The following is a 26,217-nucleotide window of genomic DNA, read 5'->3' on the forward strand; positions in this document are numbered from 1 at the left end:
TAGATCATTATACATCATACATTATATTATTATATCATTATATATCATTATTAGTATTAAAATAGACTTTTAAGATCCTCTTATTAAGGCTTTTTCGGCACAATAAATTAATTCTTATATTCTAAACATTTTTCATAGTCTTTTGTTTTGGAAAGGTCCATGCAGAAGAAATCCAGATCTATTTGCTCTCTCAGGAGGGCAGCTGATTCCTTTTTGGCATCAGTATCAGAAGGATTTGTTCTGCCACCTGTCCATTTTGTTGGTGGAAACATCTCTGCTGACTTACCGCACTTTTTCATTTCAGAAAAACCTCTAACAACAACATTACTTTTCCTTTTGATTCCCTTCATTTCCTGAAATAGTTTCCAGTTGGTGTTGGGGGAGTCTGCAGCTGCAGCCAGGCTGTTACGGTTGGATTGAGGGTGAGTGGTGTCCCTCAGCTGTTTGTTATCCCTGCGGTGCCAGGCCAGCAGAAGTCCCATGATCAGCTAAATGGTATAATAAGCTTAATCATAAATGGTACACATTCTGTGAGTGTCTGTTTAAAATAATTTGCAGTAGTGGGGGTTCCTCTTGACAGAAGAGGGTTAGGGAGCACCTGCACAGACAGGTCTGCTGGCAGTTCAGGAAAACCTGAGCCACAGTGGGGAAAGAGGTGGTAAGGACCAGGAGTGGAGGACTGGTAATCTCCTAATCCCTCCCAGCTGTCTCTAGCAGAGTGTGTCACATTGCCTCTTCATACAGCTGCCAAAATGGAGATGAGAAAGACATAGAGTATTATATGAGACTATTATTAGTAACTGTGCAGATGCAGAAGAAAATCACAGGGTGGAGTTCTGAAAGGAATATGGTTTGCAATGTCTCTAACCACTTAGTTTTAGTCCATTTTTTTTCCTTCATAATCAAGACTGTCATTGGCCAATTGAACCTTGCATTAAGGTTGTGTATGACACCCACTTGCTTATTTTGCTGGTTAGTATTGCAGCAAAGTAAAAAAATAAATGTATCTAAAAATAAAATGCTAGATTTGGTGTTGTAAGGTTTGAATAAATCTTTTCCTACTTCACAATGAAACATACAAAAAAGTATCTGAATATTTTATGGAACTTCATAGGTTCTCTCTTAAATGAACAAAATCAATGGTTTATTGCCTCTCTTATTTTGATGCTCCAAAGTTAGACTGAGCCCTAGGTAAAAATGGCTCGTGGAGGCGAAGTGTAACAGGCTGCAGGCAACTAGACACCTTTAAGTGAAGAAATAGACATTTTTACCATTAAGACCAACAACTTGTTTGAGTCATGGGAACAGTATTACACAATACTTACCATGAAGGCTGGGATAAGTTTGAGAGCTTTGAAGTGTATTTCAATGGCCAAAGGGCTCCAGAGCCCTGGGAACTCAAGCTTTTAGAGAGAATGTTGGGATTTAGTACCTGTAGGTGACTCTTACCATATTTTCTGTACTCTTCCATTTCTTTCCAAGACAAGTTTGTTTGTGGAACCCAGTTTAAGGTAGTAATTATTGAAGTTGTATTGGGTATTCAGAAGTTTGTTATGCTTTTCTTGGCCTTCATGTACATCTAATTCTCTCAAAAGATAGCTGAGGTGTCTGGACTGTGCCAGGTTTTTTTCCAGATGAGAGATGTTTTCAAGTCCTGGTCTTAAACATTTCAGCTTTCCTGGGTTTTTTTTGGTGGCTTGGTATTTGATTGTTTTTTTCCTTTCTGAAAACAGCAGTACAGAAACAGAGGAAACAGCTTGCTCTGCATATGGACTGTTTATTCAGGAAATGAGAAGGCAGGTGATGAAAATCAGGGTGGAAGGAAGTGTTTCATAAGGGTAGATTTGGTGGCTGATAGCATTAAGTGATCACAGTGTAATTGGGGAACTTGAGGCAGTTGTTGATTCTGGTGTGTTTATATTTGTAGCGGACTTTTAAGCATTCAAACCTTGCAAATCAGAGTTAATGTAATTATGCAGTTTGTCATCTATGACTTCCATATAATTACTGGTTCTGTCAAGCTCTCCTGTTTGGACTGACTTCACAGTAGAAGGAATCTAACCTAGAGATTTACTCAACTCTCAGATTTCTCTTCTAGAATTGCAAAATACAACCAGTTTCTAGTTCTTCTGGGTCCTTGTTAGTGTAAGATGCTTGGTTTGAGAGGTGAGAAAAAGTTGTGATTTCTTTGTTTACCAGATCTTTTGCTGATTTTTTCTGAGCCTGTTGGCCCTTCTCTGTTTTTACCAGTAACTCTGCTTCAGTTCCTGCTTTCTTGGAACTGATCTCAACAAACACAGGGTACTTGGCGTGCAGTGGCACTGTGTCATGTGCAAGAAGCTGGCCTGATCTGTAGCTTGATAATGAAGTGTACTTAGTGTGCAGACTTGTTAGCTGAGAAAGATGATCTGTGGCCTTGTGCTAAACCAAGAGGCTGCTTTTCCTCTGGTGCACTGTATTCAAAGAGCTTTGAGAGTAAGACATGTTACCTCTATTACCTTCTGTGCTATTGCTGCTCCCCCCTGCATGGAGCAAAGTGAAAGTGCCTTTGGCAGTCAAACAACAGCCTGAAAGACACTTAGATTTTTTGAGAGCCTTGGTTTGATCACCCTAGTTAGATTTAGGATATAGATTTCCTTTAATCTCTTAAAACTGATCCTGTACCTCTTAGGAGTTATAGGTAGCTATAACCATTATAGTTATCTCTTAATATCTAGTTGTTTTAGCACTTAGATACCTTTGTCAAGAGTATTACCTTAAACTTCCTCGTGGACCTTATAGAGCTGCTTACCTGGAGTTCACCTGGTTATCCTGACAGATAGTTGAACATGAGTCAGTAACATGCCCTTGCCATATAGAGGACACATGGTGTTCCTGAATGCTTTAGACAAAGAATTGCCAGCAGGTTGAGAGTAGCGATCCTTCCTTTCTACTTAGCACTGCTGAGCTCGCGTCTGGGGTGCTGGGTACAGTTCAGGGCTTCTGAGTACAAGAGGTATGTGGGTGCAGTGGAGGGCTGTGAGGATGATCAAAGGCTGAAAGAGCTGGGTCTGTTCAGCCTGGAGAAGCGAAGGCTCGGGGGGAACTCATCAGTGTGTATAAATACCTGAAGGGAAGGTATAAAGGTGACAGACACAGGCTCTTTGCAGTGATGCTCAGCAATGATAAAAGAGGCAATGGGCATGAATAGAACCACAGGAGGTTCCTGCCCAGCATCAGCAACATTTTTTGACTTGCGTGGTGACCAAGCACTGGCACAGGTTGGCCAGGGGGTTTGTGTAGTCTTAATCCTTGGAGATATTCAAAACCTGTCTAAACATCCTTCTGCAAAAGGGGGCTTGGGCAAGATGACCTTCAAAGGTCTTTTCCTACTTTAATCATTCTCTGATTCCCTGTGAAATAGCATTTCTTTGGTACTGTTGTGACTCTGCTTTCCAGCAAGGACCTAGGTGATTTTTATCCTTCTTGACATCAATGTAAACAACTAGTTTGCTTTTCTCCTAGTGTGCCTTGCCTTTGCTTGCTGCCACATTGATCTTTAAAGTCAATGTATTATTATGCTTGTGTCATCTTAAAAAAAATTACGGTATATTCTTATTTGATACTTATCTCAGGCAATTTAAATGCTTCTTTTAGGCTGTAGGGAAAGAAGGCAGGCATCCAGCAGAGCTTAGGTCAGTTTGGAGATCAGAGCCTGGGAGAGCAGTTCCCCTCTGGAAAGGCTGGCTCAGAAGGCAACAGCTGTTTCGCCACGCAGGTCACAGTGAGGCTGGGCTCGCCTGTGAGGTTAGGTGCTGGAGTGCAGGAGGGTGCTGTGGTACTCTAACAGATCACAAAACAGTGTCGCAGTGCAAGTGCCCTGTCGAATGACTGTGGGTCATAGTCCTTAGGAAGAAAGCTAAAACCTGCCTATATATAATACAGTATGCAGGTGTTCAAGTAACTTGGTCCATTGTCTAAAAAGAGACTCTATTAAATTCAGGAATTTGTGTGGGGACGGTGGGGACTCTTAATGAAACTCTCCAAATTTAGTGAAGTGTTTGAACTGAAGCTAATCTTGTGTAGGAGATGGGGAGGAAGAGTCTTTTTGTGAACTGAATTATGATTTAATGTTATAAATATACCAACAATAGGGTATTACTGCCATGGTGTCAGGGCTAAGCTCTCTTGTGCCTGGAGCAAATATCATGTTTGGTGATGAGCTCTTGATATGCTGTCAGAAAAAGGGCCTTGCATTGCCTACTAACTCCTTTATTTAGTTAAACATAACCTGCAATAAAAGCTTATGATCTGGTTAACATAGAGAATATGTAAGTCAATGCAGAACACTGCCATATCCACTTCACTGATCTCTATAGAACTGAACAAAAGCTTGCTGCCACAGTTTCTCTCATGGCTGAGGCACCTAAGTTGTGCTGCTTTTGATCTGTGGTCTGTGTAACTATATCCAAGAGAATATTGGGTAACAGTATAGTACTGAGACATCCACTTTGTGGCATGTGAAATGTGGCATGTGTCCATGTGCAGTAGCAGCTTTCATTGATGCATATTTTTTTTCCTTCTGTGGGAGTCCTACAGAGGATTTTCCTATTCTCAAGGTGCAATGAACTGAAAACCAAATTACAAAAACTACCAATGGCTGAAGCAATCTGTTTAAACCATGGAACCACTGAATGGTTTGGGTTGGAAAGTGGCTTAAAAACTATCTAGCTTCAATCTCCCTGCCATGGGCAGGGATACTTCCACTAGTCCAGGTTGCTCAAAGCCCCATCCAACCTGGCCTTCAACACTTCCAGGGATGGGGTATCCACAGCTGCTCTGGACAGCCTGTTCCAGTGCCTCACCACCCTCACAGTAAAGAATTTCTTTCTAATATCAAATATAAACATTGTGAAATCAGAGTAGATCTGTGAATGACCTGGTGGACTGACCTGCTGCCCACTCTTCTTTTGATGCAGCCCAGGATACAGTTGGCTTTCTGGGCTGCAAGCTCATGTTGCCAGGTCATGTCTAGTTTTCATCCACCAGTATCCCTGATTCATTTTCCTCAGGACTATTCTCAACCCATTCTCTGCCCAGCCTTGGGTATTTGTGCTTGCAGGTATTTGTCCTGGGATAGCCCCAGCCCAGGTGCAGGACCTTGCACCTGGCCTTGTTGAACTGATGTCTTGAGGTTCACACAGACCCAACTCTGAAGTGTGGCAAGGTCCCTCTGGATGGCACCCCTTGCCTCCAGCTTGCCAGCTGCACCACACAGTTTGGTGTCAGCAGCAAAAATAAGATGGAATACAAGTGTTAACAGGACAGGTTATAGATTGTGTGATAAGAGGAAAACATTTCCCTTTTGCTTTAAATATGTGTTTTTGACTTGTTCAGCCATCTTCACAGTTGGAGAGAAAGAGCAGCTTATTTTGTGGCAGGATTTGTCCAATTGTTACAGTTCTTTAAAGTAAGTAATACCTTTATGAGTGCCTGATTATATCCATTGTCTGTAAAGGAAAAATAGCTGACTAGCTGGATGCCATTACAGAGTTATTTTCAAACAATTTCATGTTGTGTTTGTCCTCCTGAACACTTCAGCTTTTAAGAATTATGATTGTGAAGGAGCATTTGTTAATTAAAACCTCAAGCTGACCAAACTGCAAACACTTGTGAATGTAATAGAAAGCAGTAAAAGTGAAAAAAAAGCCCCAAATCAATAAAATGGTACATTTGGGGTTGCATCTTCAAATCTAATGATTGGATTAGTTAAAGTAGAAAAGAGCTTTCTTGTGGAAGCACACTTCATAATAACCTGGCTGCATTTACAAATAAGAAAATTCCCCTTCCCTACATTGGCTGGAAAATTGTTTCAAAGCCTTGGGGCTCAGATGGTTAGAAGCATTCTGTAATTTTCAAAATAAATCTGTTCTCCAATTTCATACTTATTTGACTCTTTGGCAATATCCTTTTGCTGAGAGAGCCCTTTTCCTTCCTTTGTATTTATTTTGGCATACAACAGAAGCAATATTGTTCACTTTAAGCCTTCATTTTGCCAAGAAAAATAAGGCAAGCTGGCTGTCTACTCATAAGCTAAACAGCTTGGGCAAGGTAGTCCTTAACCATTTCTGCACCTGCTGTAGTGTTTAAACATGAGCAGGTAGAAATTTTTCCTTCCTTTTCCCAGAAAACTTCCTTGCAGCCTTTGGGAGCGTGCTGAATGAGTCTTTGGGACTGCAAGCGATCATGAATGCTAAGAATGAGACCTTAGGGTACCTGTCTGTTGGTACCGCTCTTGAGATAGGGAAGGCTGTGGTCACATGAACAGATGGAGAAGCAGAATACACCAGGAGCACTGGCAATAAAAAATTAAGAGTTAAAAAATGTTAAATATAAAAGCAAGTTAAAAGTGTTTTAGGCTGAATGTTCCTGTCAACAAATATCTGTTCCTTCAGATAACTGGAGTATGGTTACAAGTTTGTGTAACTAAAAAATAGCTGAGAAACTGCTTTAAATAGCAGTGCTTGCATCTGTTTGTAATGCCACTCATTTTTCATCCTATTTAAAAGAGTTTGGTGTTTCTGCAAAGTGAATATGCATGCAGTCTGGTGTTCCTGCTAATAAGAGAACCTAAAATGGGTGTGTGGGGGAACGATGACAAGGAACAGACATGGAAAATCATCACCCAGTTCTGCATCTCATGTCTGGGTGTGGAAGGTAAGGGTCTCAGTGCCTGCTGCTCTGGGAAACAGAGTTTTAGGGTGAATTCCTCTTTCTGTGGTAATGGCATATTTCCTTTTATTAATGCAAATTAATAACTTGTAGTCATCTCCTTTCAGATGTCTGCTGTTTCTGATTTACATGAGAACATCTAGCCATGCTTCCTAGCTATGTGCCACCTCAATTAATCACTCAGGTGCTTGAGCAAGGTCCTCCTCATTGGACTAAGTCATAGAAAACTTCACAATTTTGTTAGTACACAGTCATTTTGTTAAACTATTTTTTTAATGGTTCTTTTTTGTGGTTTACTGGCATATGTTATGGTGATTAGCTAGAGTGTATTAATACTGTATGTTTTTTCCTGAGGGAAAATTCTAACTTGCTTTGCATAATACAAAACCAAAAAACAATTATAATAAAACATGGAAAGCAGTTGAATAAAAGGTTATTCTTTTTAGTGAGATTTGTTTTTATGAGCGTCTGTTTCCTGATACAGACCTTGAACCAGAAGATCCTGTGTATTCTGGTTACCTGTTTGCCCTTTTCCCATCCTCTTACATTCAGGATGTTCCTCAGGTTCCCTGGAGGGACTGTGATGTGTCTTCCCACTTAACCCTTCTGTCTTCACTTGATCTGTTTTTACTAAACATTGCCATTAGCTTGATGCACAGATTAAGAGCAATATGCTAACATTTTAACATAAAAGAATAAATCACCTCCATGCTACCCCCGCTCTTGCACAAGTGTTGGTTTAGCAATTGAGTTTGTAATTCAGCTGCTTCCTGCCCCTCACCCCACCCAAGACCAAAGGAAAGGAGAAAATTATCCTTGGGCTAACTCTCAGATCCAACACTTGCTGTGGCGGGCGGGAAGGGCAGAGTGAGCGTGGCTTTGTGGAGGTGGGACCACAGGGATTTCTCCCTGCGCGATACTGACTGTACTGGTTTGAACAGGCAAGTGCTCATCCTCTTTTCCACTGCTCTCTTGTTTGATGGAGGTCTTGGAGAGAGAGACAGAGTGATGGGCTGTAGCTGGACATCTCAGGCATCCCAGTTTGGTCTGCACCTCTCCTTTATTTTGCTTAATAAATCAACGGTTAAAGCACTTTTTTCCCATGAAGTTTTGCTTGATTCCAGGGTGTGTGCTTGTCTCACTAATGACTTTAAATATGCTATGAATACTAAGATTCATTGTAGGTTTCTCTTGCAAAAAATAAATAAATAAATAGGAAATGCCATGGGAATGAGTCATTGCTTTTCATCACCAGATGAGTGCCCGCTGTGCCACAGAAGGTGCTGGCTTGCACATATTATTTAATTTCTGTGTATTGGTTCCACAAAGCAATACATGGCTGTTTCTGGAGTTATGCTGGGAAGCCCTCAGCTCTGGCTTCTCCAGGACAGCTTTGTTTTGTACCCAAACAGTTGGTGTGCACATGCCTGTGGGGTGGGAGAGATGTGCTGCTGGGAACTCTGGAACAACGGGAAGTACAGTGCAAAACCTGTGGTTTTTTTTTTTCATAACTCTTCCTTATTTGTAGAAGTGAGTGCTTGCCTCTGTGAGTAGTTTTTGTTTTGGGTATTTTATTCCTAAGTTGAGTTTCTCCCAAGTTCATTTTTTGCAAGGTACTGTAAAACGCAGAGGTTACCATACGAGACTATTTAGCTTCTTAAAATGGATGGAAGAGAAAGTGTAGCTCTCTACTGGATTTCAGTGCTTGGAATTAAATTATTGCATTTTTTATTTCCTTTCTAGGATCTCAGGTAGCAGGATGGAAGAACTCTAACTGATAGAGACAGAACAGGCCCTTTCAACATGGAGAGCGTTCCAGTTGATGGGGAACTGGATAGAAATTCAGTGAGTAACTCAAGTGTGCCTTTGTGTAATGAGCTGAACGTGAAGATGCTTTTGTGGGGGAGGGCTAAATTACTTGAATCTATTCACTTTTGATTTGAACTTATGCTTTTCTGGTGAATGCATTTGGAGTATCATCTAGTATCATGTATCATTTACTAGATTCTCATGGCAGGAGGGCTGAATGTCAAAAAACTTAGATTTTGGATTTGATTTTTGGAATTTGTCTCAGAGTCCCAAAGAAAAAAAGTATTCCTCTCAGTGTAACTGATACTTTGCTAGGTAGTGACTATGGACAATAGAAAAAATTATGTAGTTCTTGGTGGAATGAGGAGTAGAAAAGACAGAAGGAGAGATAATTATATGTTATCAGAGTAAACTGAGGTGTAAGAGTTGATAATCTGTACTGATTATAAAATTTCTGAGGCAGTGAAACTCTTTCTAAGCACAGTTTAAAAACAGGAAAGGCTAGTGAGTACTATTGTGCTTCATCATCAATCATCAAAAATGTTGACATTATTTAAGAGTTTAGTTTTTCCACGAGCTGTGTCATGTAGAAGCACTTTAATAGCTGAAGCAGGAAATGTTTTATAGTTTCCAAAGCACTGCCTCCCAAAGGCAAAATAGGATATGTTTTTCTTTAACTGAGGTCAGGGTCAAACTTAACACCTCATTACTGACAAACTTCATTTGTGATAGTCAACTACTACATGGAGCTATTAATTGGATCAAGTGTTTTATTACTGTTTTTATCTTAAGTGGTGAGTTTGGAGACAAACTCTTTTGCAGTATTTTAAGAAAATTCTTGGCTTTTTTCTGTAATGAACAAATTTATTGATTTGCTGTGTGGCCCATGCATTTATATCCCAGATGCAGCATACTATGAGTATCAACTGTCAACTGTGCAGTAGGGTATTTTCATTTCTAAAAAAAATGCTGCCAGTTCAGTAGCTGGGCTCCTTGTTTCCTCAAAATGTGCTAAAAAGTACCAGTTTACAAAACACTTCAAAGTAACATAAAATGTGCTACTTCTCCTTTTGTGGCATGCCTTCAGAAGAGCATGATCATAAGAAGGTACCTCAAAATGAGTCTCTGTTTTACTAAGACTCCTTTAGAAGAATGCTAAGTGTGAGGACAGATTGCCTTTTATTCAATGTGCTTCTGAAGTGTCATCTCAGAATACTTTTTTAACTGATAGTATATTTTAATAGGCTACTCTAAGCATTTCTTATCAAAATATCAGCCAGTTTTGTGTTGCACTACAGGTGGTAAAAACGTTTTTTAAAGCTTATTTGGTAATCTAATATACAGCCTATTGTATATCATAGTAAAAGAAGTGTAAATTAAAAATATTATATGTATTTCAAGAGAGATTGACCCAGTAGTTTTGAAGACTTTTAGTCAATGCAAATCCTGACACTTCCCAGAAATTAATTTTTTTTTTAAAATCATGTTTCAAATTTTTCACTATTCCCGACTTTTAGGTGCAATCGGTTTGGTTTTTTTTTTTTTTTTAAAGTTTCATTGTCATGATGAAATTCATTAAATACATGTATTGCAATGTGCATGAGGAATACTGATCAACTTTTTTCTCCACTTTTAAGTCCATTGAGATGTTTCTTGGAGGTATTTAAAAAAACCTTTTTCAGAGGTGTCATCTTTCTAATTTGCTTTTTTGGCTTGCTTATAAAAGAACAAAAGATGAGGAGATCAGACCTTAATGCTGTGCTATTTCCTTTCCAGAATCAGCATACAGAGAAAAGTCTTATATTAAATGCAATTCCTAACAATTAGGTTGATATGTCCTGAATAGAATTTGAAGACAAAGGCTGTGACAGCTCAGCAAACTATTTTTGTAGTCTGACACCATTAAAAGAGTGCAAACTAATAGATGCTCTGAGTTCTAGTTTGGGAATAGTTTTTGTCTACTTTTCTAAAAAATAATAATTTAATCAAGTCTCATTGCCCCAGAACTTAGAACATTACATGGAAATGTATGGTGTAAACCATTCTTTTTTTGAAATACCTTTTTTAGTAATTTTTAGTCACTTCTAGTTTTTGCTAAGGCATATATTTAATAAATAATTTCCCTGTGATATACAGTCAGTGTCAGTCCTTGCTACTTAATAGCAATAATACTTAATCAACAGACATAAAAGTCTTTTTTTTCCTTGAAGCATTGAATAGAGGTCTTTTTTATTGATCAGATTGGATCAGGGGTCCTGAATTTAAATCTAACTGGATTAATTTTAATGACTGACACATATCAGAGACTGCCTTCAGGGGAAGTCTGTCTTCAGCAAGGGGAAAACTCAAACTTGGCTTTAGAATGTTCAAACTATTAATAATTTAGCTGTATGTTTTGATTGTAAAAATAGCGTTTTAAAAAAGCTTGTGTAATATGAGATTCAGAAATGCTAGTGTGACATATGCTTTTGCTTTTACCCTAATATTCAACAGGAAAAGGATTTTGTTTTTTAGAAGAACTTGGCAGATATAACTTAAAGTTTTGTAGGAGTTGTTATAAGCTCTGTTTCTGAGAAATAAACATCTAAAAATAGTGCTTTTTTTAAAGCACGTGAGCTGTCTTTGTATAAAAGCAATTACAGCTGCTGTCTCATGTGACACTTTATATGGCTGGATTTATATTGCTGGTTTTACTTTTAAGTCTTAGTCAAAAACTTTACTGGGAGGTGGTCTAGGCTTCATATATTTTGGCAGCAACATTTTAAAGTAATTGTGCCTCTGTAGAACTGAAATTGATCATGTAGTGTTGAGAACCTGTCAGAGGATTTGTTCTGTAATCTATAATCAAAGTCATCAATTATATAATGTGAAAATATGGTTAGGCTTTGCCTCTGTGAAAATGTATATGTTTCTCTTAATTTTGTATATTTAGAATAAGAGTTGTGGGTGGTGATGGACAGGAATATCCTGAGAGGATTCTTTTCAGAAAAAACACTGAAGTAGTAAAACCATCATGTTTTGTTCCCTTAGTTGTTTGGAACCTTAGCCTGCAGTGATATGAATTGCAGATGATAGAGGTGCAGTAGGCCATTTGAAAATGAAAAGGTCTTTTTGACCAAAATAGTCTCATTTCATCTTGCTCCAGTGTTTAGAAATATGTATTCTGCAGGTTTTAGGTAAACACACAGACTCAAATACCTCTGATGAAGAGAGGGTGTTGATCAGCAACAGTGGGAGTTTGGTCTGTAAACAGAATGTCAGTTGGAGAAGATGAAGGACAGAGTTAGACAGGCTTGTGTTTCAGCCTCTGGCATAGGAGCTGTTTGTACCAGTTCATAGGATTAACCATGCAATGCTAAAATATTTACATGAAAAGCCCCTGCATCGTCATCTCGTGTGACGGGTTGCCCTGCTCTCTGGTGTCACGTTGTATCTTGGCCAGGGTGCTTGCAGGGCAGGCAGTGAGACAGGACCTGCTGCGGTGCCTTTTCACTCTTGTTTCTTCCACACGTAAGTAGTGCATTGTGAGTGAGCATCTGGCTGAGTCTCAGGTACTTCTGATCCTGTGTGTCTGTTTACAGTGTATTTTTCCAGTTCCATTCTCTTGCTTTCCAGCTCCCAGTGACAAATAAAACAGCCCAGTGCTGAATAGCGGTGCTCCCTCTCCTTCAGTCAGTTGCTAGATCTCTGTACAGTTTTTGCAGGCTTTTTGTTCTCTTATCAGCCACTAGTCTCTTGAATCTAAAATCAGCATAGAGTAGGACAGTTCCAGTCTGAACATAAACTGTTTCCTAGTCTGCAGTATGTTATCCGTACATTAGGAATAAACACTTTGCCTTGAAAGCCCTTAAATTCTAGAATACATTTCATGAACTACTCCCCAGTGGGTTTCACTCTTTGACCTGAACTTAATCTCTGGTGGGAATAGAAGGTTGTTTACCAAGTGTACTTATATTTTATTTATATTTACAGTTTTTCCTGTTCAGTCGAGTCCTGTTCCAGAAAGTGCAGGATTATGAAAGAAGGGTTCCCTCACCTTTCCAAAGATGTGTACTGCAATTGTTGTATATCATTGCAGTGTTTCACATCTGCACATTGCACTGCCAATTTACAACTTAACACCCTTAGGCAGATGTGAGGGATTTAAAAAAAAAATAAAAAAAAAATCAGTGTTTTGAGGTCAAGAGTGCAAGACAAGATTCCTGCTTGCAAGTATTTTGATTTTTTTTTTTTTTTACATATCCTGCTGTTAAGTCCTCATAAGAGAGGCAAGATTGGATCCTCTTTAAAGCAGAGCACAGATTTTGCTACTTTATGTATTTGGGATATAGAAGATATGTCATGTTTGGATTTATTTTATTTTTAAGGAGGAAATGTTCATGCTGATCAGTATTCTTGTTTTCTCCTTTTCTATTATTCACTGATTTCAAATGTAGTAAATCCTTAGAGATGTGAGTGGAATTTGCCTTTTATCTGTACATAGCTGAGCACAGTGGGATCTTAGCCTTGATTGTGGTCTTGGTTAGCAAAGATTTAAAAAATACTCCAGATCAAATATCAGAAAGGCGCACAGGCTATTTACTGTGTAGTTACCCTCTTTTAGTGCCTTTGTATGATGTGTTCAGTGGGAGACAAATTTTATGCAACTTGATTTTATGGAAATACTTAGATATAAAATACCCTCTTAATTTTAAAACTGCGCTGTTTGTCTTGCATCCTAAGCAATTTCAAATGTTACCTGTGTTTGTAGATGAACTGGATCTGTGGCTTCTAAGTTTGTGTTTGTACGCAAAAGCATTTAGGCTTGGATCTAGCATTAGTAGCTTGCACATTACTTATGGCTTTAAAGTTTTTTTTCCTTCCAAAATGCTTTTCTGAAAGTGAAGTGGTTTTGGAAACATTTTGTGTTATTTTAGCTTTCTTCAGAGCTTCAGTCTTTTGAAATCAGTCCAGCTTAAAATCTCTTTAAAAATGCTGTGTATCAAGTCATGCAAGCCCTAAATTGCTGCTGGAGGTTCCGCTCAGAAGAAGTGGTTGAGGCAGTCGCTATTTACTAATGATGGCTTCTAATAATGGCTTTTTCGATAAGCACATTTATCAGATTTGTTGCTTCAACTTTTCTGAACTGCGGAGTCTCTTGAGGTCTTGCCTTTGGCATTGAGGTGCATGTTGTATTTTAGTTATGAACTAACATTGTTTTCATTGTCCTTCTTTCCTGCTGCTGCTTTTTGTGCACTTGCTTCTTCCTGGCCTGGATTTTTATGTTTGCTGTTCTTCATTCCTCAATTGTATGTGTACACAGCATCATGGTGAGAACAGAGACTCTCCTGGACTATCAAGTAAGTGAATCCTCTCTCCTACATTATGTTTGCACATATATTCATAGTAGTTAGCAAATATCTTTGCATGTAGTTGCTGGGATAAATACTAGGTTTTCTTCTGTATCATAACTGATACAGTTGAACTGTGATGAAAATTTGCTGTTGGAAAGGTGTTTTGCCTGGCATACCACTCATCCAAATGCTTCCCTACCATAGCCTTTATTTTTTTAGTGGGAAAGGGTTATTCTTCACATCTCCCAGTCATGGCAAGGAAAAAAAAATCTTTTATATTATTTATCTGGAAGAGAAAAAGCTATTTTTATCAGTTTGAAATTAAGTGTTCAAATGCTATTGTAGTATAGATAGTAAAGATATGTAAATAATGGTTCAGAAGCAGTTTTTTATTTTTGAGCATGTCAGTTTCTAGTGCTATGTGTGGTTCCCTTAATTTCAATAGTATTACATATTCAGAATCGAACAGGTGTATATATTCTGTAATTCTTCAGGATTGGACCTGGTGAGGTGCTAAGGAAAACTTCAGATGTATCTATGTGCATACATGCAGCCAAAGACTTACTGGTGCCACTGGCAGAGTAATTTTGCCTGGAATTAAGAGTTTGCGTATGTGGGGTAAAAAAAAAGGTACAGGCATAAATTGTTTCTTTTTTCTATGAGAAATCTGTGCAGAAGCTGTGGTCTTAGCTGGTATGGCATATTATAGACATTAAAAAACAATGTTGAATTGAATTCTAATAAGCCTCTTCCTGTGTATGATGTCCTTGTGCTATTTTCAGTGGTGTAGGCACTTTCATAGGCTCATTATAGAAACAGAAGTGGCAATCTGACACTTCAGATTTTTTTTTTCATAACTTTACCTGAAATAAATTTGCTATAAAGACCCCAATTTATGTTTCTTCTAAGGTATAAATTGTACTGACAAATTTTTATATTAATAATTTGATGACCAGTATGCTGAACATGAACAAAGTATGTATTGTCAACTCTAAACAGTACTGTTGGTATTAAAATGTGACCTCTAAAGAGTCACAGGGAGGCTTTGATATTTACTATTTATTGTTTCTTTAAAATAATGCCTTGTCATCTCCCTCACCTCAGAGCAAATTGTCTGAGCATTAGGTTGAGGCATTTTGCAGGAGGGGGGACAACTTCCTCCTGGTGGTTGCTATGGTGTGGATAAATAGTTATGTTCTTAATTGATTTATTTCCATTTGTTTAGTACATTTATGATGCTTTGTGTAAAAAGGAGATTTAAAAACTCTCCTGCCAATCATTATTCAGCTTTATAGATGGAATTTCTCAAAATCTCACTTGGTTTAAGAAGTTAACCTTTAATCCCCAGGCATATGAAGTGCTTGTCACATGGTATTATATATTAGGTGGTACATAAACTCTGTTTGGTAGGAAAAGAGCCTTTTTGACAGTTCTAGGAGTTGTTGCAGGGCCTAATTGACAACTAATAAAGGAATATGAATTTTACAGAGAGCTTGTAGCTTGTAGTCCCGCTAGTGTGACTGAGTCACCACTGCTGAATGTAGCTCATGCTTTAGTAACACTCGTGTGCAGAGCTTGCTTACACTCCAGGTTACTGGCAGTAAATGTTACCTGAGAAATTATTGCATTGTGACAGCTTGAAGAAACCTTTGGAATTCCCAAAGCTTAAAAAAGAGTTAGCAGTGCTGCATGCTGCCCATTCACAAACAAGCCTTCTGCACAGTTTACTCAGGAGAGGATTGCTAGTGCAGTTCCTACTGTGGAGCCCACGGTGTCACCTGTTGCAGAGGCTGGTGGGGGCACCTGCAGAGCACAGTAGGCTGAGAAATCCCATCCCTGCAGAAGCTAAGTGGCCAGTGGCTCATCAAAAGGAGTTTTCAGCTAGTAGGCAGAAAGTTTGCCCTCCTTCATTGCACTATACACCTTAAATCTTTAAAACAAGTATAGCTCACTCTCTCTGCAGTGATGTATTTTGTGCAAACCTGTGAAGCAGCTGTTTTCTTACCCCCCTTTTTATTTTCACATACAAGTCCTTCTGTGGTACAGTCCCTTCGCAAGACTTCAGCAGCTGCCCTGCTCCCCCTTTCCCTTACTTGTAGTTGCAGAACAATAAACAGCTAGTTTGGTTCAACAAGAAGAGCAAAATCAGACACTGCTTTGAAATACCAGCCTTCTGGCACTGATAGACTTGAATTCTGAGCTGGTAAAATGAGCTTGTTGCCTCCCTTGTCCATTTCCCCACATTTTTCCTCAGCAGCAGTTCACATAGAGTATAGTTTGTCTGGAGCAGAGCTTTAGATGGCTTATCTCTTGTAGAAAAATAATACAGGTGAGTATACTGCAATCCTTGCAGAATCATTCGGGATGGAAAACACATTTAAGAAACATCAAGTCCAACTGTTAACCCAACATTGCCACAATGACACTGCAGGAGTCTGCCACTAAACCATGTCCCCAAGTGCAACATCTATACATCTTTTAAATACCTCCAAGATTGGTGACACTTCCCTGGACAGCCTCTTCCATGCTTGAGAAGCCTTGTGGTGAAGAAAATTTTCTAATATCCAATCTAAATCTCCCATGCCACAACCTGAGGCTGTTTCCTCTTGTCCTGTCACTTGTTACATGGGAGAAGCTGCTTTTCAGGAAGTTGTAGAGAGCAGTAAAGTCTACCCTGAATCCCCTTTTCTTCAGGCTAAAACAACTCCAGCTCCCTCAGCCATCCTCATCTGACTTGTGCTCCAGACCCTTCACTATCTTCCTTGCCCTTTTCTGGACACTCAAGCACCTTTTTATTTTTTCATACTGCTTTGTGTTCATTCCAGGTTTTGCTGCAAAATGTTTGCACTACTGTAATAAGAGTAGTGATAAAGCTAAGAAGGCCTTTGTACTTTGCAGAGTCCATCCAGAGAATAGAACTTGTTTGGTTTGACTCAAATCTTCTGCTGAACTTTTAAGGAAAGCTTGGGAACTCTTAAAATCATCAGTGTTGTAAGTTCCAGTCTTTTCTTTAGTAAATGTTGCTTGTTTCCCTCTTTGAGCACGTTGTCAGTATATCTGCTTTCACACGACAGGTGTTACAGGGACAGTCATTCTTTGACTGTGAAAAAGGTACAGTTTTGTTGTGTGCAGCTTAACGAAATGTACAGAACCTATAAAACAGGATGGCTGGCCAGGTGATCCTAGAAATAGGTAAGAAGATACCAGACAAGTCTTTCAGACTGATGAGGAGAGTAGCTCTTCTGCTTTAAATCTTTGCCTTGACAGAATTTGTACATGATTTGTATTGCTAAGACTTGTTTTTTGTGATGTATATATACAGACATTCATCTTGGCTTTCTGGGATGTTGGTACAGCTTGATCTGGCAAGCTGTTTCATGGGTTGGCTGAGTTGTGGCTAGTTAAACCAAAAGCTGTCACAGAAGTGGCAAAGAAAAGAAGTATTTCAGAAAATAAGCAGCAGCTCAATGCTGTATCTGTATTGACTATCAGCCTTTCCAACCTCATGCTAATTTTTGTTTCCATCTTTTGCCTCAAGTCTTAGACCAGTCTCACTGGCTTCTTTCTGCCATCCTCTCCAAAGCAAATATCTGGTTTGAAAACCTCAGTTCTTAGAATGAAATGTTTCACAACAGAGCAGTTGAATACCAATTTCATAAATGACAATGAAGTTCTTAATAGATATCTGTACACAAGCACATAACATCGTTGAATGGGCATTCATTTTGCATTTCAGCAGTGGTAACAAACAGTGATGAACTGCCTGTAACTCCAGGAAGAATGAACCAGGGAAGAGAAGCCTACTTTACTCCAACCAAAGAGTTACTCCAGCCATGTCTCAGTCCAGGAACTACCCATAGTCAAGGTAAGACTAAGTTATTTTTTACAGAGGTTTTAAAGAACTTAAATTCTGACATTAATTATCTGTCCTAAATGCTAGTTCAAAATCATTGCCTTTTACAATAAAGAGATAAGGAAAAAAGCGTATTGAAACTTTGTATGTAATTATTTGTATCTTTGTGTTAATCTGAAACAGGAAAAAAATGCCCTATGTGATGGACTAGTATATTAAGGCATGCTATGATTTGTTTGATGGGAGAACAGTCCACATGATGGTAAATGATTATTTGTGTGTAGTCCTGTAAAACCCATGGTAACTCTTTTCTCAGTATTCAAGTTATGTCTTTATGCAGCCATGTTATGATGACTATAAGTGGGACTTTTGTAGAAAGATACTTCAGCAATTACTTCTACTGAAAGACCCTTTTCTGTAGGAAAGGAAAAGAAAAAAAAAGTCTCAATGCTATTTTTTTGCCAGGTTTCTCAAGCAAGGTCCCTCTGCCTTGCTAAACCTGTTGAAAACAAGCTCTAGATCCATGAGAAGTGACGGGATGGAAAGTGAAAGATAAACTATTCAAGAAACAAAAAAACAAGGAATAGTGTCTCTCCTTGCACTTACTTGCATTTGAAACTACTTGCATTTATTGCTTAGGAAATCATTGGACGTGTTTCTTGGGGTGTGTGAAGTTCTTAGTGAAAATTTCAGGCTTTAAAATTCTCTTCCATTTTACTATTGGCAGCTATGCTAGTCATCCATACTTCCTTTAGTTTTCTTCATGAGCAGTGTTCCTGAAATGGTTTTGTATTTTTAACTGTTGGTATTAGTCTCCCTAAGTGTCATAGCTTGCTTTGTCAAAGTAATAGTACTAGTGTTTCAGAGTAATAAAGGCAGTGTCTTGGGTAACTTTGAATCATATTCATGTTTTCCTGTTCAGTTCTATTAGACAAGAAAAAAACAAAGACAGTTGTTACTGTGCTGAATCTGGTAGTATTGAGTATATTCTTAAGTTACTATGGTAGTATTTTTGGTACTACACACAGCTAACTCAGATATATTTTCTAATTACTGGTGTTATCTCAGGGAAACAGCACTTGATGTCCTCTGGCTTGTGTCAAGTCCAGAAATATTTTCTGTATAATAGAAATATAACTTGTTTGTAATTTATATTATGTTGAAAGAACTTTTGGTTATTTTCTCTCTGTACTGTGTTGTATCCTGTGCTAGACAAATGCTGGAGTTATGTAAGTGTATTTGAATATTCTAATAAATTCTTCCTTTTAATATTGATGTTCCCACTAAGTTATAAAGTCAAACTGTTGCCTTTTTTCAGGGCTCTTACTCATAGGAAAATCATTAAAATGGGCTTGAAAGGCACTAAGACTTGATTGTCCTACATCAAGCTCCTTGCAAATATTAAGTTTTCTCTCCATTTGTTGTTTTCTTTTCCTTCTGAATATTTCAGGACTTATATAAGTGAATTTAAGGCAGTTACATGTACCTTTTCTAGCATCAATCATCACTGACTTAGTTTTCCAGAAGCACTACTAGATATAAGGCTACACTTTGATAAAACAAGAAATTTGGCTTGCATTCAATTTTAATCGAGAAATGGTACAATGTGGGCTAGGTTTCAGCAACGCACAGTTGTCTTGCAGTCTATCTGCGGCTTGGGAGGTGATTTTTATGGAGTAGGTTGACCAACATTTAAAAATTGCGTGAATATTCAGTGGTACTTATTCCTAATTACAATGCAAGGTATTCCTAATTACAGGCAAAATTATGGTACTGGCAATGAATGTGAGCTTATTATATTGGAGAAAAGAGATGTCATGGAAGCCTGACAAATATGAAGTAAAACAGAGCTTAATGTGATGGAGTACTCGAGGCTGACTTGTAATAGAAATCCTTTTAACCAAGGCCTTTGCGATGTGCCTGCAGTACTCTACAATGAGATGGGAAATGTTTAGCTACAGAATTTGAAGGCATTTGCCAGGAACTAAATGGAAATACTTTTAGTCACTGACACCGAAGTCATCCTTAGGATATGAGTTATGTAAATAATTCAATATCATGCTAGGCACAGAATAACAGAGAATCAAAACAGAAAAACATCTACAAAGAACAGATTAAATAAATATAAGGGAGAGCTGTGGCACAGATACTTAGCCTTTGCTGCTGGGCAGTTGGATGTTGTGCAACGCTATTGGGCCACTTTTACTTAGGTTGTTTCTTGCTGCCTGAATTAAAAGCACCTGTGTTGCAAGGCCACTTTGGCATACAACTTGTAGCTCAAAAGCAGGTGAGTTGGAATGAAACAGAGCCTATGATGGGGTGGTCTCTGGAACAACCAGCACTAACTTTGGTGTTAATGTGGAAACCGCCACAGTGGCTGTCCAGCAGCTGTCTAGGGACAGCCATGCTCAGTGACCATTTTTTGGAAAATCTGGAACAAACTTAACTTGTGTCATCTGCTTGTGTTTTAAGTAAGATCCTAATGACAAGTATTACAGATATGGTTAAAATTATATGAGTCTTAATGTGAGGGAGAGGAGATTAACATCAATTTGAGTTTTATTTGGAACAAAGAGAACCATGTACGTCAATGTGAAGTTGTATGTATTTTATCATTTTAGGTGCTGCTGTGTATAAATACTGAGTTTTAATTTCTGGTAATTTCTGACCATAGCTCTGGATTTCAGAAAGCTTCTATTTTCTTTCAGGATATGTCTTCCTTCTTCCTCATTCCTGTTACTCTTGTGAGATGGAGCTTAGTATATTGTCTAAGACATAGAGATCGTCTTCTTGGAGTCCAGTTCAGTTTATTTTATAAATGTAGAGTACCTTTTGATCTGGCAGCGTTGTCTAGTGATTGTTCAGCCTATTTAAATTTATTTTTAAATGTATATTTATATTTAAGTTTAAATTTATTTAGTGATTGTTAGGTCTATTTAAAATGTCACTGTTCTATATGATCTTTGCACTGTTTTTCAAAATATTTTTAAGGTTCTTTAAGTTACGCTGTCCTTTCTTCTGAGGCTGAAGTAGCTTGCCTGTGAGGATGCAGACTGGCATGTGTAGGTGTGGAGGTCACATTCGCTTCCATAGAAAGCTTTAGCAAGGTTGTGTGATGGAAGTGTACTTTAAAAAAAAAGGGATAGTGGAGATTTTTCCTGTATGATTTTAACTTGAATTTTAATTTATGTGGATTTAATTTATTCCTACGTTGCCCATTAAGTAGTTAACTAGGGTGTCAGAATAGCCTAGTCCTGATCATAGTGCTACAACTAATGTGTCTTGAACATACTAAATGATTATACTGTGGTTTTTTGTTCAGTATTTTATTTAGACTTGTCAGACTTGGAATAGGACCTAAATAATTCAGTAGCCTATTGATAGAAACTTTAATGAGCTTGGGAGGCAGTTTTATCTGTGGAGCTTTGCTTATGTTTGTGGGATGGTGTGTCTTTAGGCTCTAGTGGGCAGCATGGCCTTGCCAACTGACCAAGACCATATTTTTTTAAGTGTAGTGCATACATGTTAGCACTGATAAATCATCTTTCAGTTCTAGCAGCTGACACACAGATTGTATGATGCTAAATTAGCTTGTTTTCTGTGTTTGCATTCAGTGGTTAAAGATGTTATTAACTATTAATGAGCAAACAACTGAACTTCCATCGAGCTGACTTTTGCTTGCTGGTGTCATTTATGTCAGATTATCCTTGGTAAATTGAATTCTTGTAGACCTTATTAACTGAGGCATACTGATCTATTTCTTTATTTCTGCATTAATTAATTTTATCAGTTATTACATGAAATTTATGAAAAAAGTCAGCAGTCTCCTTATAAATGATTATTAACAATGTTTTTAACTTACCAATATTTTCTTAAAACATATTTCAAACTTTTTATGAAGACAGCATAGATGCTTAAATAGCAATATTTGTGGTAAATAGAGGAATCTAGTTAAGATAGTATTATTAAAAACTCTGTAATAGAATGCTTGAGAATGTCAGACTTTTCTGTATTTTTCCTGTCTATATTCAAAACATCAGTGAGATGCAGGTGAGGTGAAAATATGAGTGTGTCCTTGTGGGATGTGTGTGCCCATACGGAGTCTGACAGGAGATAAGAAACAGGATCTGTCTTTCTTTTCCAGCAGAGCAGTAGTAGTTGTTAATTCAATTTGCAATGCGATTAAAAATATATTGTGTTTCAAGACTGAGAAACAGAAGTGGCTTAGGTGCAGGGAGGAGGGTTGACAGTGGAAACAAAATTACATGTCTGCCAGTGATGATGATTATGATGATCACCATGAATGGGAAGGAAGTGAAGGTGATTTTTGGGGAAGAGTGAGGGCATTTTTGGCTGTGCTGAGCTTGTACTTTAAACAGCTCCAGAGGAAACATTTAAAGGATATGCTAGTGCTAGGATTTTAATCCACAGGATGCTGCATCTTTGGAGAAAATAGGAATTTAACTATTTTTGTATGTGAGAGAAGGTGGAGAGCAAAGAATAGGCATTTTTAAGCAGTAGGTCCTAAAGAACAGTTATTAGCTGTTGAAGGGATGAGATGCCTTTGGAGCCTTAATGACCGAGAAAATACCAAATTCGGGTGTTACTGACTGTGTACCCAAGGCAACTAACAAGTTAAAGCTGATTTGTTGTTGACCTGTGCAACTTGCAGCTTTAAAAAACCCCATTTGTTTCAGTATTTTGGCTCAGCTGACAGCAGGAGCACAGTTTGTTTCACTGGGCAGTCACGAAGGTCTCGGAGTTCCTGACTCATCATCCCTGCTCTGGGTTCCCAGTGGTCAGTGTGCAAGGAGACTCGGAGCTACAGCAATGCAGCTGCTCTTAACCAGCTGCCAGTGGACTGATGGAAGGGAAGATGCAGCCCTGTGACAGTGAACTCAGAGCCTTTTCAAAGCATTGGCAACTCTACCTGAGACAGGCACTTGGCTGTGGTGCTCTGGGCACATTTCTGCCTAGAGGTCACAAGATCCTGTTCTTTCATATGGATGCATGGGACTGAAGCCACAGCAGAGGGGAACTGTCTTGGAGCTGGGGAGAGAAATCCCACTGCCCATAATTCCAGCAGATGGATGCACTGAGCACAGGCGAGGTTGTAAGTCCACTGGGAGTTGATCACTGCTTAAATGCCAGTTTGTGCTGTTGTTTTTGGGTTTTTTTTTTTTCCAACTATTACTTTCAGTGTGTTAGTAATTCCTTTGGATGATAGTATTTGGCTTGCAGATGGCAAAAGCTTGCCAATCTGTCTGGTTCCAAACCAAGCTGTTTTCTGGATAGTTGGGTTACATCTTTAATAGTGATTTCTGTTTTTCTTTTCACCTTTCCTATGAGTTTACTCTCTACCTGTAGGCAGACTTAGTCATGGAAGTAACTTCATGCAGTCTCCTGTTTCCCTTCACTATATCTCTTCTTTGAACAGAGAAGCTGAAGAATGGCTGAATAACTTACTGTATTGACACAGCAAGAAGAGCTTATTACTAAGCATTTTATGCTTCGTTACTTCACTTCATCTTCCCATAAGTCTGTCTCATCGTCTCACTGCTAAAGAAGAAACTGTTAAAGGTCTACTTGAGGGTCTTCAAAAAGCTTTTTTCTTAATACTTCAGTATGGACAGCAAGCGTTGCTTCTGAAGTAAGGCACCTTCTCCGCAGAATAAATGCATTTAATATCTTAGAGAAATGGTAACACTTTTGCTTTCTCCTGCCACATAAGAATTCTTTCTAACACCTTAGAGTCTTGCCTTGCTTTCCATGATGAGGAAGTTTTTTGTAATCAACAGTGTGTGGGAGCCATGGGCACTGGTTGTTCTTTAGGTTGTATTGGATTAATGCCTGTCATCATGCCTGTCATAGGTTCTGAGTCTAGGGACATGGGCAGTCACTTTTCAGTTTTTTGACAGAGTTTGGAAGTGAAGCCCCAGTTCCACAAGCTGTTTAACTTATTAGGAGTAGCTTTAATGATGCTTGTCTTAAATGGGATGTGAGCGAGGCTCTGGTCACAGTAGGAGGAAGGAGCTTGAGCCCTCCTGAATAAACCGATCTTAGTCTGTGTTATAGAACTGAATTCTTGTAAAAGGTTTTAAGTTCTGCTGTGTGTGGTTAGTCTCCTGAAAACATTATCCTAACCTTCTGCTTTCTTACTGTCATGCATACTCTGGCACATTCCTCTCTGCAAGTCATTGTGTTTATTAGAACTTGCCATTTCTGAAATGCTACTCCACCCAGTGTTTATGGCTTGGGTAAATTGCGTATACTGCTTTCTGTGTGGGTTATAACTTTATGAAAGTGTGGTACTGGGTTTAAAAGGCGCAGCAAGGCTGATTGCTGTGAAACATCTCAAGCAAGTTCTCTTTCTTCATGACAGTCTGTGCAGCACCAGCCTATTTGAACCTGAGCTGTGACTTTGAGAATTTCCTCAGGGTTGAGATGGCAATGTTGAAACCTGAACAGTGAGCAAAGCTATTTACTCTGTGTGGGAGGAGCTGAGCAGGCTGTTAGCAAGTGAGGAGGTGCAGCCAAGTACAGTTGCCAGCAGCGCATGGGCAGACTTGGTGGTCATTGGTCACCACTCTCAGGCTTGCCTCTGGAATTACTCCTCAGCTAAACTTGTACTGGACCTGGGAACACCAGAGAACAGAATAATATTTGGTGAAAGAAATTTACCTCTCTCAACTACTTTCCAACTTGTAGTCTCATTGTTTAGGTATAATTTTTTTTTTCCTGAATCAAATATCAGTGCTGAAGGCAAGTATATCTTTAATACCCTTTTTATTAAATAGGAAAAAAACACTTTTACTTGAGATCCACATGTGAAAAGCAGGTGTTGGATAAAACCTTCATAGGTATGATAGTCTACCTGTTTTCTTTTTCTGTCTTCTGCATGCTGCAAAGAGTGTGTTTATACTGCATGTGGAGAATTATTTATGACCTTTCCATGGACTGGGGGGAGAATTCTACTGGAAAAGGTAGTAATGTTGAAATGTCAGGGCAAATGACTGTCAAAATTGCAGGGCAAGTCTAAAAGGCTTCTGCCTTCCTCTACTACACCAAGCTTTCCTTCCTCTTTCTTTTTTCTCTAGCTTTCACAGAGTTTGGTTTTAATAAGATTTTGGCTTTTCCTTGGGTACCTGTAAAGGGAAAAGGGTTATTTTTTTTACTTTGCATCACTAGATATAGTTGTATTACTGTATCGGCATCAATTTGTAGAATGTGTTAGTTATTCTGAACTTCTAAAATCTCTATAAAAAGAATTATTATACTGAAAATTCCTCATTTGAGTAGTCCAGATAGATTTGAGTTCAATTTCATTGAATTAATGTCTTTACAATTTATGTCCAAAGTGTTCAGAAGTTGTTGGAACTCCACATATCTTCTACTTGACTTTGTTTTGTACGCTGAGATTTCACATTTTGCTCCAGGCAACATTTGCTCCTGGAAGAATATCTTAAGCACGGGATTAGGATTGGTTTTTCAGCCAGCATTTACTATTCGCTATTGAAGAAGCCCTAATTCAATACCTGCTGTGAGAAACGTGTTTTGTCCTTTAGAAAAATATATACATTAAATAAGTTTTCCTCCTCTAAAGAGATTGACTGGGAGTGGATTCTTCCCCTTGTGCTTCCTCCACACCCTCCTGCCCCGAGACACATGAACTAAATATTTTAGTAATGTAGGGATTTTTGTCTTCCTACTGATACAGGTGTTTTATAAATCAGAAAAAACGGGAAACTTTTCCTTTTCAGTTTCAGTGGCATACTTAATCTAGTGCCTCCTATCATGACTTAAACTTTTGTTAAGGAAAAAGCTCATATATTCATGTGCAGATACACTGTGTCACGCACCTGATGCCTTTAAGCTAAAGTGCAGATACTTCCCTGTTTATGCAAGCTTTTCTGCTATGTCTGACTTAGGCAGTTGGACTTGGCTGTAGTTCTATTTGTATCTGAAACTGTGTAAACTTATAAGCTGTGTATAAGTGTATTTTCTAAATATATCAATTCTTAAGGCACTCAAAACTAATATCAAAAGGATAGAAGGCTGCCTGAGACATTAGTCTAAGATCACAAAGTTTGATTTCATCAGAAGATGGACCTATTCTGTCTGAATTTATTTTAAGGAAGGAGAGAAGAAGAGAAAAGATTTATGCAGTTTTTTGGTCTTCGTAGGGGAAGGGGTGAGGAGATGGAGGACGAAGCTTAAATTAGATATTTTTCTTTTCCTCCTCTTTTTTAGTGGTGAGACAGAGTAATATTTTGGTAAAGGGCTCAGAGCCTTCCTCTCCTGTGTTGCTGTTGAGTTAAAGCAGAAGGTGCTTAGAATAACAGCTAACAGCTTCCTTGAGTGGAGAGAGCCACAGAGAGGGGAAATGTAACCTTATCCATATTGAAATTCTTAATTTTATCCACCCAAAGAGTTCAGTTTCAGTTCTAAATGGAGAAAAGGGCATAGGAAGGAGAAAAATGTATTTTAATCTGTTCCTGTTTACAGTTTGGC

At 38.5% G+C, this 26,217-nt stretch overlaps 1 protein-coding gene across 9 annotated transcripts in view; it reads left to right on the top strand.

The window, feature by feature from the left end:
• The window catches only part of OSBPL8 (oxysterol binding protein like 8), an 83,490-nt gene that overhangs the window by 20,755 nt on the left and 36,518 nt on the right, over positions 1-26,217 (top strand). For 2 of the 9 annotated variants that reach the window (XM_005519377.3, XM_014248972.2), the window contains exons 2-4: positions 8,455-8,556; positions 13,823-13,859; positions 17,590-17,718. In XM_005519377.3, coding sequence (XP_005519434.2) covers positions 8,515-8,556; positions 13,823-13,859; positions 17,590-17,718 — 208 coding nt within the window. In that variant the 5' untranslated portion in view covers positions 8,455-8,514. Of the gene's footprint in view, positions 1-8,249; positions 8,325-8,453; positions 8,557-13,822; positions 13,860-16,751; positions 16,845-17,589; positions 17,719-26,217 lie in introns of those variants that run through there. The other 7 variants (XM_014248971.2, XM_088055039.1, XM_014248975.2 and 4 more) reach the window with 7 other exon arrangements.

Source organism: Pseudopodoces humilis, chromosome 5 (genome assembly GCF_049639895.1).
Source record: "Pseudopodoces humilis isolate 2021_Gansu_Grassland_sample_001 chromosome 5, ASM4963989v1, whole genome shotgun sequence".
In the NCBI taxonomy this organism is placed as follows: Eukaryota; Metazoa; Chordata; class Aves; order Passeriformes; family Paridae; genus Pseudopodoces; species Pseudopodoces humilis.